This window comes from Panulirus ornatus, chromosome 56 (genome assembly GCF_036320965.1).
Source record: "Panulirus ornatus isolate Po-2019 chromosome 56, ASM3632096v1, whole genome shotgun sequence".
Taxonomy (NCBI): Eukaryota; Metazoa; Arthropoda; class Malacostraca; order Decapoda; family Palinuridae; genus Panulirus; species Panulirus ornatus.
In genome coordinates this window covers 28721432-28740139 of record NC_092279.1, presented here as the reverse complement: position 1 = coordinate 28740139, position 18708 = coordinate 28721432, and the positions used below count along the sequence as shown (strand labels likewise).

The following is an 18708-nucleotide window of genomic DNA, read 5'->3' as shown; positions in this document are numbered from 1 at the left end:
CAGCCAGCAGCGTGCCGTGCACAACCAGTTGGGTGGGGAGGCCAGGCGTGACGACGTGTGCTGGGGAATACGTTACAAATATTATTGACTTCCGGCCTCCAACTGTGATTCCTGGTGGTGCACGCTCCACTCTTACTCTCACCCGTGCTCTCACCCCACTCTCACCTGGACCACCCTACCTCAATCCCACTTCTGCTACTACCCCACTCTCACCTGGACTACCAAACCTCTCCCACCAGTGCTACTACTTCACTCTCACCTGGACTATTCTCCCTCACTCTCACTTGGACTGCTATCTCACTCTCACATAGACTACCCTCCCTCACTCTCACCTGGACTACCTTCCCTCACTCTCACCTGGACTACCTCGACCAGACTGTATCAGTGTCCCTTCTAAGGTTTCCTTCACTTGAAACCTACGTATGTTGATATATTTCACCTTGTATACCTGATATATTTCACCTTGTGTACCTGATATATTTCACCTTGTGTACCTGATATATTTCACCTTGTGTACCTGATATATTTCACCTTGTGTACCTGATATATTTCACCTTGTGTACCTGATATATTTCACCTTGTGTACCTGATATATTTCACCTTGTATACCTGATATATTTCACCTTGTGTACCTGATATATTTCACCTTGTATACCTGATATATTTCACCTTGTGTACCTGATATATTTCACCTTGTATACCTGATATATTTCACCTTGTGTACCTGATATATTTCACCTTGTATACCTGATATATTTCACCTTGTGTACCTGATATATTTCACCTTGTGTACCTGATATATTTCACCTTGTATACCTGATATATTTCACCTTGTGTACCTGATATATTTCACCTTGTATACCTGATATATTTCACCTTGTGTACCTGATATATTTCACCTTGTATACCTGATATATTTCACCTTGTATACCTGATATATTTCACCTTGTGTACCTGATATATTTCACCTTGTATACCTGATATATTTCACCTTGTGTACCTGATATATTTCACCTTGTGTACCTGATATATTTCACCTTGTGTACCTGATATATTTCACCTTGTATACCTGATATATTTCACCTTGTGTACCTGATATATTTCACCTTGTGTACCTGATATATTTCACCTTGTGTACCTGATATATTTCACCTTGTGTACCTGATATATTTCACCTTGTATACCTGATATATTTCACCTTGTATACCTGATATATTTCACCTTGTATACCTGATATATTTCACCTTGTGTACCTGATATATTTCACCTTGTGTACCTGATATATTTCACCTTGTGTACCTGATATATTTCACCTTGTATACCTGATATATTTCACCTTGTATACCTGATATATTTCACCTTGTATACCTGATATATTTCACCTTGTGTACCTGATATATTTCACCTTGTGTACCTGATATATTTCACCTTGTGTACCTGATATATTTCACCTTGTGTACCTGATATATTTCACCTTGTGTACCTGATATATTTCACCTTGTATACCTGATATATTTCACCTTGTGTACCTGATATATTTCACCTTGTGTACCTGATATATTTCACCTTGTATACCTGATATATTTCACCTTGTGTACCTGATATATTTCACCTTGTGTACCTGATATATTTCACCTTGTATACCTGATATATTTCACCTTGTGTACCTGATATATTTCACCTTGTGTACCTGATATATTTCACCTTGTGTACCTGATATATTTCACCTTGTGTACCTGATATATTTCACCTTGTATACCTGATATATTTCACCTTGTATACCTGATATATTTCACCTTGTGTACCTGATATATTTCACCTTGTATACCTGATATATTTCACCTTGTGTACCTGATATATTTCACCTTGTATACCTGATATATTTCACCTTGTGTACCTGATATATTTCACCTTGTGTACCGCACACCATCCAGCAACCTGAGGTCCACCTGACTACTAGTTCTTAACCGAATTTCTTCTTCGATGATGAAACTGACGATTGAAACTGGTACTTAAATCAAGACGTTAGGGATACCAGCTTCAGTGTATCACTTGAGTTCAGGGGGTGGTGTTGGGGTCATTACATCCGACTACCTATTCTGGCCATGCTGGAGTAATCCAAAACCCATTCCAATACGCTTAACTGTAAGAGAAGCGCCACACATCTGACCCAGCAGCGCCAGTAAAAGGCAACGAAATAACAGATGTCAACTGTGATATTCGGTGATCGTCAGAGGTATCTGAAAACAGACTAAGTACTTGCTGTGTTTCCAGCACCGCCAACCTTACCTAAACATCTTCGTCCGAGAGCCTCTCCTACCCCACCCAGTCTTCGCTCCTGGTCTTACAAGCCCACACCGTCACAAGCCCGCGCCAGAGCCCACACATTTCAGAAGCTGCGACACTTAATGCATCCCCTCCTCTCCCTCTCTCCTCCCTCTCCTAGATTTCACCCCCCAGGTTTCTGGTGCCATAATTGACAGTCAGGTGCTGTGTGGACGTTCCCTCCCACCCACCTCATCAGAGAGAGAGAGAGAGAGAGAGAGAGAGAGAGAGAGAGAGAGAGAGAGAGAGAGAGAGAGAGAGAAAGCGGCAGATTCTACTCCAACTCCGTCTGTGAGTGAGATTTGCGGCGACATCAAAAAATAAGGGAGGCCGGTGATCACCTACTCCAACAAAAGGTGACGTAGTTCGTCATGACTCTCCAACACTGAGGGAGGGTTCGTGTGGGCTTACTCCAACGAGGAAGAAGGCAGGTGGAATGCTCTCCACCTGCACCAGTGAGATGGGTTATACCATCACGACACACACACACACGGTCACCATGTAGGGTGCTGAATACGTCTCCCGTGTGAGGGACACAAGAAACAATAAGCATACCTTATCATCCGACGGGACCCGACTCAGAGAGAGAGAGAGAGAGAGAGAGAGAGAGAGAGAGAGAGAGAGAGAGAGAGAGAGAATAAACAAGCAAACATCCCAGCATCGTCATAATAAACAAAGAACATGGGACGCACCGGCGGAATTTCGCGTCCAAATACTAAAAGTGGCCTTTGTTAAGTAGCAGCGCAGCTGGACAATTTGCTATATATTTCTGCTGCTGTTGCACACCCAACTATCCCTCCCTCACTGTGAAAACGGGTTTGCAAGTTGATGTACAACAGAAAACAGGACAATATAAAGACCAGGACAAACTGAAACGTCTTATGAAAACGGGTCTTACTCGACGTCCAACAGAAAACAAAATACATCAACAGGTCAAACTCAAACTCCTGCATCACAGTGTCTCCCTTCGTCTCCCCCATGATAAATACTTGACCCAACATCTTGTCGGGCAAGTTATCCTAGCAGACTGAGTACTTGACTTCATGTGGATACGAGGGAGAATAAGAGCCAACTGCAGCAGAAATAAATCAATCAATAAATAATAATAATGATAAGGAGGAGGAGGAGGAGGAGGAGGAGGAGGAGGAGCAGCAGCAGCAGCAGTTGGACACAGACCAATAACACTCTGCCTCAGGTGTGATGGGAACGCCAACCATAAAACCAGACCTTCCCTCATGGCAAGGATGACACCGGGTCCGGTGAGAGAGAGAGAGAGAGAGAGAGAGAGAGAGAGAGAGAGAGAGAGAGAGAGAGAGAGAGAGAGAGAGAGAGAGACTCCCTTCCCTCACGTCAAAGGGGTCATAACTAGTCCGGTACGAGCGCGGGAGCAAATGCTCCCCCTCAAGTCAAGGGGAGACGAACTTTTCGAACGGAGGGTGATAAAGCGTCCCTTCCTTCACATGTAAATCTGGACTAGAACATCTGTTGCTGTGGAACACGTGTGTGTGTGTGTGTGTGTGTGTGTGTGTGTGTGTGTGTGTGTGTGTGTTCAGATCAGCACAGATTTGACCAAACTGTACGTGAAGGTCGTGCAATCCCTAGTGAGTCAGCAGATACTGTCATGCACGAGAGTTTACAACGAGCAATACAGGATAAAGACTTCATCATTCTGCAGGAATCTGAATCTTCCAGAAATCAAGTGGCAAACATCTCTGGTGTAGAAAGTGAATCTGCTTGACTTAAACCTTATCGAAGACAATGTTCTCCACGAAGCGTCCTCAAGCCAACGAGGGAAGCTAATATACTTGATCTAGCTCCTGCATCCAAGGTGTTCTCAGTGTCTTACACAAGTGCTGGTGAACGTCTACGCATTAGTGACCATATCAAAACCGACTCCCCCCATAAGACCATTATCATCATTATTACCCATAACTTTAAAAGGGTGGATTCTAACTGGCTGCGCGAAGTGTCGAAGACTCAGACCCTTGTTGGTTCAAGCCCAGAGGAATCATGCATGGGCTAGTTTTAAGCGTCAGTTTATGTACCAACAAGACATTTTCGTTCCTATACACGCCGTAAATAATAAAACCAACAACAGGCCTGAATGATACTCCTCAATTATCGAAACAGGAATACGGCGTGGAAACAAAATCTCAAAGCTTAAGAACTCAGACAATGACCCAAATATTGCAACGCAGCATAAAAAAAGTTAGGACAGACGTGAAAAGACTTATGTAACAAGCCAATAGAGAGTATGACGTGATTATTTCAGAGATAGTAATGTAAATCCTATAAGATTTTATAGATACATCAATAATAAGTAACATATTTAGAGGGGGATAGGACTAAGTAAACAAAGATGGGAACCCACTGTGGATGACAAAAGCAAAGCAAAAAAACCCGAACAATTCTTTTTTTTTTTTTTTTTTTACACTAGAGTGAAGCGACACGAATTCTGAGACAGCGATGAATAGCACTCACACGATACCAGAATTTACCACTACACTCAAGAGAGGCACTTAACACACATAAGCTGAAGACTAAAATAACTCCAGGTCCTCCTGCCTGATCGTCTCAAGTCAGCGAGTAACCGAAAAAGTTAAGCCACCAAGTTGCCTCCCGACTGATGACCTATATTTTCAATAAATTTCCCCAGGATGGAATCGTCCCGCACGAGACTGGCAGATGTCGCTCCCATAATCAAAAAGTGAGGCCGTGAAATGCCTGGCAATTACCGTCCTCTTAGCCTCACATCACTTCTATGTAAACTTCAAGAGTCGATCATGTGAGGTAAAATCGTAGCATTATCTGGAACACAAGAGTTTTAGAAGGAACATATCATTCCTTCCAACCGCACTGAATATTATCAAAAATCATTCTATGCTCACGACGAGACAAAAGCAACAGATATTATATTTCTGGACTTCCAACAAGCATTCAACAAAGCCCCCACCACGTTAAACTGATGGACACAGCGCGGCCTTGAGGATAACTGGTTGTTGCATAGGAAACTGTATATGAGCCTAGTTACGTGATAGGAGGCACAGAGTCGTGTAATGAATGACGAAATCATCACCGTACACAATCGTTACTGGTAGTGGGGTTCCACAGGGATCCGTACTTGAGCCTACAGTATAACTTTTCATCATTGATATCTAAAGATGTTGTCGTAAGGCTGAATGACTTTAATGTCCAGATTTGCAGACGACAGACACAGATCGGCAGTGCCATATTAACTGAAGACGATAGGCTACGGTTATATGAGGATCTACATATAGTCGCTGAATGCTCTGGAAAATAGCAAGGGCCATTTGACGTCAATAAATGTCAGATGCTACAGATAGGAAACTTCAATAAAAACAAAATATATTCGATTATGAACTGATGGAGCACACAATCTAGGACACCCTCCTCTCTGTGTGAGGGATCTAAGGAGTCACTGTCTCCGACTTCAAATCTTCCCAACATTGTAATGAAGATGCCAAGAAAGTAAACAGGATGTTACGATTCATTAACGGGAAATTTTCCAACCAAAGCCAGGATGTGATATTGCCACTATACCTAAGTCAAGTTAGTACAGTCCTCTGTCCCCCCCCCCCCCCCCCGCCCACTTAAGAAACGATAATCTTAAAACTGGAAATAGTGCAGCGAAGAGCAACAAAGATTACGTGAATTAATCTCGTTCTCTCCCTGAAGATGAGGCATCTCCGAGGCAAATTAATAGAATGCTATAAAATACTTGGATTCAACAACGTCGATATTGAACATTTCTTTACAGTAGCGCCAGCACTACCAATGAGAGGAATTGGACTAAACCTTATGAGGTCGCCGAGTTAATCTGGACTGTACGAAATATCTTTTTTCAAATCAACGGCATTACTGACACGTGGGATAAACTCCCAGAACATGTTGCTCAGATCATCACTGTCAGTATCTTCAAAATCAGGCTTGATTATCACTTCTTACTCTCCCGTACTGAATAATTCATTTAATCATCATAACGTAGTAGTATATTGTGCTACCTTCTCAGACACCCACCTACCTCTCCCTGGCCATGTTGCGGTAATATGAAAACACGAACTCGTGTCGCCTGCTTTAAGGGAGCAAGGACGTATTAGTGTATCATTCTTCCAAATCAGAAGTAAGAAACACATGGTAGGTCGAGAGGCTGGAGTTCAAGTCTATCCACACTACTGTCTTATTACATAAACACACACAAAAAAAGTGATGGGATGCATGACATACTCAAGTTTATTCTGCCTTTATAACTGTCCTCCTATCAAGATTTCCTTCAGGCATATCAATCCTGCAAGGTATTTTTTCTAACTGTTTTCCGTCCGGCGTGCTGCCGAGGAGGTGAAGGGTGGGGAGACAGCCTTAATTTTGCCATTCTTTTCTCCTGCTTTTAAGGTGACTGCATCTTTCTTTTTAAGTAGCGTTAAGGCCAGACCACCTCGCTTGGACCTGAGGTCTGTATATCTATATAATATCAAGGGAGATGACTCCTCCACTAAGGGTGACGGAGCACCTTCCCTCACATCAAGGTAGGTAACTCCTCCACTAAGGGTGATGGAGCACCTTCCCTCACATCAAGGTAGGCAACTCCTCCAATAAGGGAGATGGAGCATCTTCCCTCACATCAAGGTAGGCAACTCCTCCAATAAGGGAGATGGAGCATCTTCCCTCACATCAAGGTAGGTAACTCCTCCACTAAGGGTGATGGAGCACCTTCCCTCACATCAAGGTAGGTAACTCCTCCAATAAGGGAGACGGAGCACCTTCCCTCACATCAAGGTAGGTAACTTCTCCAATAAGGGAGATGGAGCACCTTCCCTCATATCAAGGTACGTAACTCCCCCACTAAGGGTGATGGAACATCTTCCCTCAGGTCAAGGGTGACACAGGCCTGAACCACCTTTTCCCTACACCATCACGAGATGTCTCTTCTACCATTCTACGCCACAACAACAACAAGTAGGAGGGGGGGGGGGAGCACAACACATCCACGTCAAAACAACTTGGACGCAATTTTCACCCAGGCTGTCTTGTGCTAATTACTTCACAAACCAAGCCCGAGTTAATTACAGCCCAAGACACGTTCTTTAAATACTCATCAGACATGCACAACATACAGTGGCTGTAAAGGACCATCTCCTTAATGGTAAGAGATGTGCAGCTATTTGAACCACTTGGATGCATGCTTGACCTTGAACTTTGACCTCTCCCGACACCCAGAAATTCCTCACTCAAAGAGATGATTGGAATCAGTTCTAAAAGCTTTGGTTTACCTTCGCTAATGTCTTACCCTTCACAGATAATAAAACAGACAAACGTGTGTAACATTTACCTACACGTCTATTCACAAATCCATGACAATAAAATCGTCCCAAACACTAGTTACACAAGGCGTCCATAGTCTTTACTGTGTGTTTGTGTCTTTCCCAGAAACAAACAACACCTAAAGCATAAAAGGAGAACAACAACAACAAATACATCAAAAAAAAAGAATGATGGTTAAGAGATAACCAACAAGCCAAAGTCTCTGATGTGTCTTGTTAACAACCATCTTACCGATGCCGCAGCCAATAACACCGGTCCGACTGACGCCAGAGGGCCGTCAACAACCATCCGACTGACGCCAGAGGGCCGTCAACAACCATCCGACTGACGCCAGAGGGCCGTCAACAACCATCCGACTGACGCCAGGGTTGTCAACAACCATCCGACTGACGCCAGGGCTGTTAACAACCATCCGACTGACGCCAGGGCTGTTAACAACCATCCGACTGACGCCAGGGCTGTTAACAACCATCCGACTGACGCCAGGGCTGTTAACAACCATCCGACTGACGCCAGGGTTGTCAACAACCATCCGACTGACGCCAGGGCTGTTAACAACCATCCGACTGACGCCAGGGTTGTCAACAACCATCCGACTGACGCCAGGGCTGTTAACAACCATCCGACTGACGCCAGGGTTGTCAACAACCATCCGACTGACGCCAGAGGACCGTCAACAACCATCCAACTGACGCCAGAGGACCGTCAACCGCCATCCGACCGACACCAGTTCATATGACCAACACCAACTAACCAACCGAGGCTAAAGTCCAACCAAAAAAGTTCTCCCAGCCAACTACACTGAGCTACAAGCAGATACGCCATCTGTTTTCAACACATTTCTATCAAAAATATATATACATATACAGGGACCCGTGGTAGAGTCTACAACCTGAGGATGGGTTACCGGCGCTCTAGCTTTTCTCTCCTTATTTCTTCGTTCTGATTTAAAATGCAGAAGCGAGGCACAAGGGATTTTAAAACTGCCACATCCAGACAGTTCGAGACATCAGAACTGTTTACGATCACGTAAGTCGGGCACTATCTATGGAGGCGACAATATACAGGGATCAGGTGATATTTCTGGACCAAGTGATATTTCCAAACATGGGTGGATGACCGGGTCATGCTTGCAACACCACAAAGTGGTAATATTCAACGTGGCCAGGGCAGGCCTTCTCAAAAGGTTCCTCGTCACTGGAATGCTATTACATTTACAGATCCTCTGTGCAATTACTCTGAGCATCCCTTAATGGGGTTAAACACCTCAACATCTGCACAGTAACCCCACACACCTGCACTGCGGTATTTCTCTCCTCACAACTCACCATAAACCCACCTAACCTGTACACACTCACTCACTCACTCTCCTGGACCACCACACCACACCTTTCCAGGGAGCAACTAAGGCAACCATTAAACTACACCAACTTAGGGCCACAATGACAGTTCAGAAAGCCCTAATGTTCCAGGACTCGTCTCTGGAACGGTTTGCAGGAGAAATAACTGTCATTAACCTGATTAGTTTAGACGTCTCCTTCAGGGACCTGTTGTCACCAATAGCGGCCTCCCAAGTTTCCAAAATGAGTGAAGGACAGTTATGGCGTCAGAGAGACAGAGGCACTAATCCTTCCGTACTGGAAAAGGCCCAGGTTCGCGGAAGCCGCCATCTGGTTATGAAAATGATTTTGGAGACAAGATACCAACCTGGTGTGTGTGTGTGTGTGGCGAACTCAGGCCCGAGGTGGGCTACGTGAGGCGGCTCTACAAATGGTACTGACAAGTGTGGTCCAGGAGCCTCCTACCAAGAGCAGGGAACAACATGAACCCATACATCATCATACATCAGCAGAGACATGGTAAGAATAAACAAGAATTCAACAAGCATTCCTGGTATCAAATATGGTAATGATGTGTTTGTGTGAAGGCAGGTGCCCAGCAGGCAGACCAAGGGAGAGGGATAACCATCTTTTCCTAGTGTCAAGGTAAAACATGACTCTCCCACTGCAGTAACGTGTTACACTGCTGACATCCTTGGATTCAACACGTCAGGCTGCTCTACCCTCCGTTGAGTCCTACAATCTCAACCGTGAAACCTTCTGAACGTCTCGGGAGTGGGGGGGAGAGGGGATGATGAGGGAGGGAAATGTAGCGGTGGCATGAATGCATCAGTAATGTGTCAACAAGCAGAGGAGCCATGGGACTTACCTTGATGGAGTCGTAACAAGCAGTGACCCGACCGTTCTGCACCTCGACGTTGGGCGGCGGGTGGGCGAACTTGCATTCCGTGTCTGGCCGCGTGCACTTGTTCCTCTGGAACTCGCGGCACACCTCCAGTTGGAGCCAGCGAGAGTCCTTGACGTTCAGAAAGTTGTTGACGTTGACCATAGCCATGTTAGGCACCCCCGCGCTCACCATGGCGTTGTAGGGGGGAGCGCTGTGCGCGGCGGCGGCGGCGGCGGCCGAGGGATCCAGCTGGCCGGTAGTCGAGACTCCAAGCGGAGTCTCACCAAGCCTTCAAGAAACGCTCGAGCAGCAGCGGTGGAAGCAGTAGCGGCAGGAGGACAACAGCAGGCGGGCGGCGTCGGTGCTGGTGATGTTGTGTGGTGGTAGTGAAGTGGTGGTAAAGTGGTGGTGTTGAAGGTGGTGGTGGTGGTGGTGGTGGTGGTGGTGGGTCCGGGCGCGGTTTTTGGTCACTCGGCAATCCACATTCCCCGCTACACCGACACAGACACAAGCCCACACAGCAGCAAAAGCCTCGGGAGTAAGCGGTAACCACAATTTGTCCAGGACGGTTTGTTTGTAAGCGAGCGTGTGGTGGTCAAGGTGGCTGCCAGCTGTTGGATCAAAGAAGCAAGCTGTTGGCTGGCTGGAGTGTCACGTGAGGTGGCAGGCACTCTCCGGGTAGGGTCTGCAAGAGAGAGGACGACGTCACATGGTGAACCATGGCGGGGCACTACTACAGTGGCCGCACGCCACCCGCCGCACCGCCTCCACCACGCACTCACTGAGACAGCCACGGCTCCAACACGCACTCCACCAACTACTCTCTCAAAAGACTCTAGTACCAAAAGGCAGTAAGCAAACAAAAGGCTACGGGACTAACGTTAAAACAAAGTAACTGAACCTTCTTCCGTCAGGAGTGAAGAAGTGCGGCGGGAGCGGAGCGGACGAGGCGTGTGTGTGACTGACTTAAGTGGAGGAGCGTGGACTGTCCGAGGCGGTGCATGGTGGTTACCACGAGACGTGTCCCGACATGCCCAGAGGGGAGCATAGCGGGCCCAGGGTGATAGGGGCGGCAGCGGGCGTGGCGCTGTGCCCACTCTACTACTCATTCTCAGCATCGGGAGGAGGTGGGCAGGGGCGGGCAGGAGGGTGCGGGTGTGAGGGCAGCAGCAGCGAGGTACGGAGGAGGAGCCGACAGCCCTACACAGCCCAGGATGATGGCAGCGACCAACCCAAGCACACGGACGATCAGCCTCAAGAAGCTTCAGCCGGCCGTCCTGCAGGTGGCTTGGGCCGGCTCAAGGGATTCGCTAAGGCTACTGAGGTCTGGGCCAGGTTAAGGACTGGGTCAAGGGCAGCCTTTTTTTTTTTTTTTTTTAAGGATCAGCTCGGGCTTTTGAAGGATGAGGTATGAAGGCCAGCTTACATAATCCGCCAAGTTACTTGGGTCAGTGCCAGGTTAAGGTAAGGATCAGCAGGATGGGTAGGAACACGGCTACCTTAACAGGTTCAGCTTGTGCTTATAAGTTCTGCTAGGGTTATGACCAAGGATCACAGCGAACTTGGCACCCGTTAAAGCTTAACGGGGAGCGCCAAGTAGAGGGGAGAAAAAAAATAAAGGATAAAATTAGGGTCAGCTTCAAGGATTTGCATTGGGGTTACAATGGAGTCAGGACCAGGATCAGGGTAAAGAGATCAGAGCTTCTAAGGTTCGAGTAATGGAGAGTGAGGTCGGCTAGGTTAATTGGGGGGCAAGATTCAAGGCTTGCTTAAAAAAGAATCACAAAGCCTGAGGTGACTGACTACGGATAGTGTTAGGAGAGGCGAGGCTCGAAGGATGGCCTACATACAGAGCCAGCTGGGATAACAGGGAGGCCGCGAGGAAAGAGCCAGACTAAAACAGAGAGAGAGAGAGAGGGTGTGGGTGGGAGGGTCAATCGTAGAAGGAGGTTAGTTATACCAGGGAGACACACTGGACTGTGGTCACATCAGGACACACTACAGTAGAGTGTGGTGAGGAGGAGGCGCATCAGGAAAGGTGGTGAGGCTCAGACACTACTACTACTACTACAACTCTGGGTATGTTGACTGAAGAGGATAGAAGGTATAATGGAGGGTGGAGGAGGAGGGAGGGGTCAATACTAACAGCTACTACTGGGAGATCGTAGGGGAATGGCAGTAAAAATAGCGGAAATTCCAAAAGGGAAAAAAACCCTTTTGTAGGCAAAGATAAATACCAGAAAAAGTCATTAATCCGTCAGACAGGAGACTTGAAGAATACAAGGCTAAAAACTGGGTCAGGAAAAAAAAGTCACCTATGTAAAAAAAATATATATATATATATTATAAATATATATCTTTTGCTGTGTAAAGCAGAGCGTTATCTCACGACGTGACGCAGACCAGGGGTACCACTACCATGGGACAGTGAATGGACCAAATGACACCCATACAGGGCGGCTCAAAAGTCCGGACCCAGAGGCGGAAATCATTATCGAATCTCGAGTATCAACGAACATCCACACTGCCTTCATATGAATGTGCACACTGCCCAGGAGCAGGATGTGTGTGTGTGTGTGTGTGTGTGTGTGTGTGTGTGTGTGTGCAAATTCAGGGCAGGTTAGTGTGGACGCGCGATGGCCTCCGAGGGAAGTCATGGATTCCGACGGTGAGTCTGGGCTTGGGAGGCGCCCACCACACAGTCATCACTACCGGTTGCACTAAGAGCCCAGAAGCCGGCGGCGCTGGACAACCCCCAGACTCAACGCTCGTCTAAAAAGGGGGACACAGAAGGACGACGGTGCACAAGACTGTCGAGAGGCTTTTACCTCTAAACGAATCAAAGTTTCATTATATGACCCCGGGGAGGAAGACAGTGCTACCTACACCACCTGAGCAGCAACTATCTTGGAATTAGCTATCAACTTTTACTTCCTAAATACTTAATAGTCATCTTCTGTATGACTCGCTGTTTGACTTGATTTTATGGAACTTGTAAAGAAATGGAAAAAAAAAGGTCACTTGGAGATTGTCATCCACAAAATGACCTAAAACTTTAACATATTTACATAAAATTTTACATTTTGGCTTCGAAAAAAAAAAAAAATTGACATAAGATTTTAAACTTTTACTTCTTCCAACGGTACTATACTATTCTTCATATGTGACTCTGGCATTCCCTGAGCACAAGTTGCAGGTCACTCCACCTGCAGATCACCTCACCATTACGTGAGCCCGGGTCAACACAGTATGACCAATCCTAACTCCATAAAAAGGACATGTCCAAAATGGTGAGTCTTGAGACAGCGGAGGATCATCATACACCACCTTCTATCCTCCGTAATGTTATTTTCATGGGCTGCCAAGCCACGACCAGTGTGCAATCTACGTCTACCATATCCATTCTGTACACAGTAGCATAGTGTGCTATAGCTCTCGTACATGACAGTGCTAGATCTGGGCTGCTGGAGACTATGTATCTCCTGTTCCATTAAGACGGACACCAACTTGTCCAGGACAACAGAAGGATTCAACACCCTTCTGCTGTGTGTGTGGAATCTTACAATGCAATCTTAAACTTCCTGCAAGACGAGTTACATGACACCTACAGTCTCATACTGATTGTGTATTGCCGATTGTACGTTTCTTTACTGCCAACTACTCCATTAATCTAAACGTAGGCTGAATATCGGTAAGTCTTGCAGTAAGTATGGAACAATCTTTTGGCACTTTCGTGAAATGATCTTATTTAATAACCAGAGCAAAGATATTTAATCACACTCTCAGCCATCAGCAAATATCTTGATTCTGTTTACATCAACAGCATCTTGCTTAGAGAATTTACTTATCTTTTTTTTTTTTTTTTTTTACAGAAAGCAACGTTGCTTTTGGTTGTTTTTCATCCAATCTCCGTCAAACTTTGATCTCGGGAACCTTCCATGGGAGGGAACCAAGCAAAGTCCTGCTTCCTTGAATCAAGTCTACGCTCCAACCACTCTCATTAATGGCATTTTTTTTTCATTCTATCATTACAAGGCTCAGAGAACCCTGGACGTTGATCAAATACCTGAGTCTTCACAGCAATGAAAACGTAGATAAGCACAGAGTTGGATAGGTGGACGTATATGTGGCCCAAAGAGTTACTTTAGGACACATATCTTGGCAACTTAACATTCACAGTTTCCCCTCTCTCCATGTTCAACACAGTATCTGACTTGGGTAGTTTTTTTTATCACGCAAGTTGCGTGGTGCCGTCAAGTTTTAACTTCTGACACAATCAGATGTGTGTGTGTGTGTGTGTGTGTGTGTGTGTGTGTGTGGAGCAGAGTGAGCTGTCTGTGGTAGCGAGGAGGCCAGGTAGGCGGGCGGCTCCTGTACTCCCACCGTCCTCATTCCTTCCACTCACATCCACACCACCTATCGGTTATGACTCTGAAAATCGACCAGTTCCATTGTGTTTCACCTACAACACCAGCATCGCTATCATGATGACCCTGTGAGCGTCTGGTAGTGACCAGGGGAACATGTTAGGCGTATCAAGCCAACCACGAGCTGGGAACACTTACATCATTACAGTGCTTCTCCATGACTGGCCAGGGAAGGGGCCAAGTCAGGATATTCCCTCTAAGGCTCAGTCTTCTGTACCTAACGCTACCTCGCGAAATGGCGAACATGTAATATATTTATATATATATATATATATATATATATATATATATATATATATATATATATATATATATATATATATATATATATTGAGTATCTAGAGTGTCTTCTCATATTCCTGTTATTGGCTGTGTACTACCAAGCCCAGTTCTCACACTGAGTTTCCTTCCAACGCATTTTGAAATCAGTCGTTGAAATCATGCTACGTTTCTCGTTGCTCGCTCGACCAAGTCTTGGCATGAAACATCTCGGCAGTCTCTCGGCGCCGTCGTCCAGGTAGACCAGAGAGAGAGGGATTTTCACCGTGACTATGCATGCACTAGAGGGGGGGAGGGAGGGGAGGGGGCGAATAACAACAGAGCCTGGGGGGGTCCCACTGGAGCAGGGTGGAGGGAGGGAGTAGGGTGTCGGGCGGGGGGGCATCTTGTGCACAGATACTGAGCTACGGTGATGCTAACAAACATGTGTGGACGGGGGGAGGTGTAATGGTGTGATGGGAGGAGGGGGCGCACACATGCAGCGGTGTGTGTGTGTGTGTGTGTGTGTGTGTGTGTGTGTGTGTGTGTGTGTGTGTGTATGCGTCATATTCAACAAGAGAGCAATGGTGATGTTGGATGATCACGAATGATGTAAACATAAGTCTTTTGAACACATGACCGTAATAATGCTACGAGTAACACACAGCCCAGTAACAGGCGTTACAGACACAAGAATACTACGTCTTTCGTAACGTGGTCATGCATCATCGCAACGCATACTGGCAGTGATGCGTCACCGACGCAGACCGAGCGTACACGACGCAATAATAATGCTGACATTCTCGTTGCGACGACTGTCGTGGCGTTGCCTGAACCAGGTGCATACGACGCTTGAGCACGACGGTACGACGCTTGAGCACGACGGTACGACGCTTGAGCACGACGGTACGACGCTTGAGCACGACGGTACGACACTGGAACACGACGTTACGACCCTTGACAGTGACGGTTCGACATTAGACCCAAGTATGGGTCGTAAATCCGTGCCCATGGGTCGTACCGTCGTGTTCAACGAGTAAAAAAATGACCGCAGACACCGTGGTGCTGACCGCTGGCACGCACGCACCCTCATACACACACAGCTGAGGGCGAGGCAGAACGTTCAGACCACACTGCAGCAGACCCTCGTGCCAATCAACAGACCCCCGCGTCAACGCCCAGCCTGGTACACTAACGTTAACGCGAAGGTAATGTTCGACTGGAACGCAGGCGTAAACGCAGTACAAGACAACAACATTGTAAACCCGGGACACCTCACCCTGAGCGTAATAATGTCAGTTACGCGCGTCTCCAGGGGGTCGTCCGTACACAATGTAAACAAATTAGTATTCTAGTGTTAGACAAACGCATTCTATCTCTAAATAAACCCTGCTGAAGAAACCACTTCTACATAAACTCAGCTAAAGAAACCATCTCTATATAAACCCAACTATACAAACCATTTCTATATCAACCCAGATACAAAAACCATCTCTATATAAACCCAGCTATACAAACCATCTCTATACAAACCTAGCTATACAAACCATCTCTATATAAACCTAGCTATACAAACCATTTATATATAAACCCAGCTATACAAACCATCTCTATACAAACCTAGCTATACAAACAATCTCTATATAAACTCAGCTATACAAACCATCTATATATAAACCCAGCTATACAAACCACCTCTACATATAAATCCAGCTATACAAACCATCTCTATATAAACCCAGATAAACACACAGTCTCTATACAAACCCAGCTATAAAACCATCTCTATATAAACCTAGCTATACAAACCATCTCTATACAAACCCAGCTAAACACACAATCTCTATAATAAACCCAGCTATACAAACCATCTCTATATAAACCTACCTATACAAACCATCTCTATATAAATCAAGCTATACAAACCATCTATATAAACCCAGCTATACAAACCATCTCTGCATAAACCCAGCTATACAAACCATCTCTATACAAACCATCTCTAAACCTAGCTATACAAAAATCTCTATATAAACCCAGCTATACAAACCATCTCTATATAATCCCAGCTAAACACACCATCCCTATATAAACCCAGCTATACATACCATCTCTATATAAACCCAGCTATACATACCATCTCTATATAAAACCCAGCTATACAAACCATCTCTATATAAACCCAGCTATACACACCATCTCTATATAAACCCAGCTAAACACACCATCTCTAAAATAAACCCAGCTATACAAACCACCTCCATACAAACCCAGCTATGCAAACCATCTCTATATCAAACCCCGTGTGGCCACAGACAGGCATTAACACACATGGGGAAATAACAGCAGTTGTTAAAACCATAGTAGTAACACGCGACCTGTGGCAACGCATCAGCGCTAAGTCATGCTGTGTTGATTTCACGATCAAGCCAGCTACGCCAATGTGAACCTCTCCACACATCATATCGTGGACGGCAGTTGTAGCTGACGACCAAGAACCACGGCTTTCCACACATACCTCTTGTCTCAAACGTCTATACTCCGTCCTAAAGAAGTCTATATTCTATCCCAAAGATGTTTATACTCCATCCCCAAACACGTCTTGAGTGTGTCCGGAGCGTCCATAATCTGTCCCGAATGAGGGACCTTCATCCCTTCCCAGATCCCTATATAATCGATTCCGGTCCTCCACGAGAATGTTTCTAGCCAGGAACATGTATAACTTCTCCCTCCATACGCATCCCTATAATCTGCCTCTAACTTGGCGCCTCAGTAACCTAACACTAACCACGTACCTCTATAATCTGCTCCTAACTATGCAAGAGGATAACCTACCTCATCTTGGTCCCTGTGTAACCTACCCCTAACCACGTACCTGCATAATCTGCTGCTCCTCCATAATTCTCTTATCACTAGGTACGTCAGAAATCTACCCTGCAACAGACGCTACACATAACACCCTCCTCAGTATACAGTACGGGTAGGCACTAATATATTCCACCATCCCTACAGCACATCAACAGGTCGCATAAGGTTGAGGCAGGTCACCATGCCACCAGTAAACACCTCAGCCTCCACCATCATGCGCTGTCTACCAAACCCACCACCAACCCACCCACCTTACCTATCTAGCCAACCCTCTATATTACGTAAAGCACAGGTGAGGTACCTAGGACCGGCACAGTGCGTGGGGTCAGGCTACTGACAGTGAGGACGGGGAAAGACAGTGAAGGGTGACAGGGTATGGTGAGGTGGCAGGAGTGACGGATGATTGTGAGGGAAGAGGACTCACTGTGAGTGGCATTTCAAGCTAAAAAAAAAAAGAAAAGGGGGACGAATATGACGGACAGAATAGTGAGGAGACACAGCATAGGGTGAGGATGATCAAGTGTGGCAGGATGGATGGTGAGAAGTGGAGAGTGAAGGGTGACTTGAAGATAAGGTAGCGACGGTGAAACACGAGACAATGGGGTGAGGGAAGAAAAAAATTCAGGCTGATGTGGAAGGGTGAGGCTGTGGTAAGTGAAGGGAAGGGGAGTGTTGGAATGAACCATGGAAAGTGAGGAATAACAGGAGGCAATAACCAGTCCACTCAAGTACCTCTGTCCCCTACAGTTGTTTACATAAACCTCAGGGCAAAAAAAAAAAGACATGACAGTCTGTTCCCTCTGACATGTCGGCAACACAGATGCCGAAACGTCAAACACCTGTCATGACACTGAGTCAGACGTTCAACACCTGCTGTATCATTCGTTCAGACGTCTAACAACAGTTGTGTTATTCGTCCCGAAGTTCAACAACTGTTGTACTACTCGTTCAGACGTTAAGTACTCGCTATATCACTCGTCGAGACATTCAAAATTAGTTGTATTAATCGTTCTGACTCTCAACACCAGATGCATGACTCGTTAATCACCTGTTGTATCATTCCCTTAACTACTATCTAACACGCTTATCACCGTTGCATTACTCGTTCTAACGTTCGACACTTACTGTATCACTCGTGCACGCGTTCAACATCTGCTGTATCGCTCGTTTATCATCTGTCGTAGCAACGCGTTCAAAATCACAGACGTTCGAAAGCCAACGGCGACGTAGCTGTCGCGAGAGAGAGAGAGAGAGAGAGAGAGAG

At 45.9% G+C, this 18708-nt stretch overlaps 1 protein-coding gene across 16 annotated transcripts in view; it reads right to left on the bottom strand.

The window, feature by feature from the left end:
• The window catches only part of LOC139766043 (muscleblind-like protein 1), a 1286706-nt gene that overhangs the window by 785923 nt on the left and 482075 nt on the right, over nt 1-18708 (bottom strand). For all 16 annotated transcript variants that reach the window (XR_011716773.1, XR_011716774.1, XM_071694170.1 and 13 more), the window contains one exon: nt 9874-10576. Coding sequence is in view for 14 of the 16 variants with exons in the window: in XM_071694170.1 (XP_071550271.1) it covers nt 9874-10083 (210 nt within the window). In the remaining 2 variants the exon portion in view is untranslated. The remainder of the gene's footprint in view (nt 1-9873; nt 10577-18708) is intronic.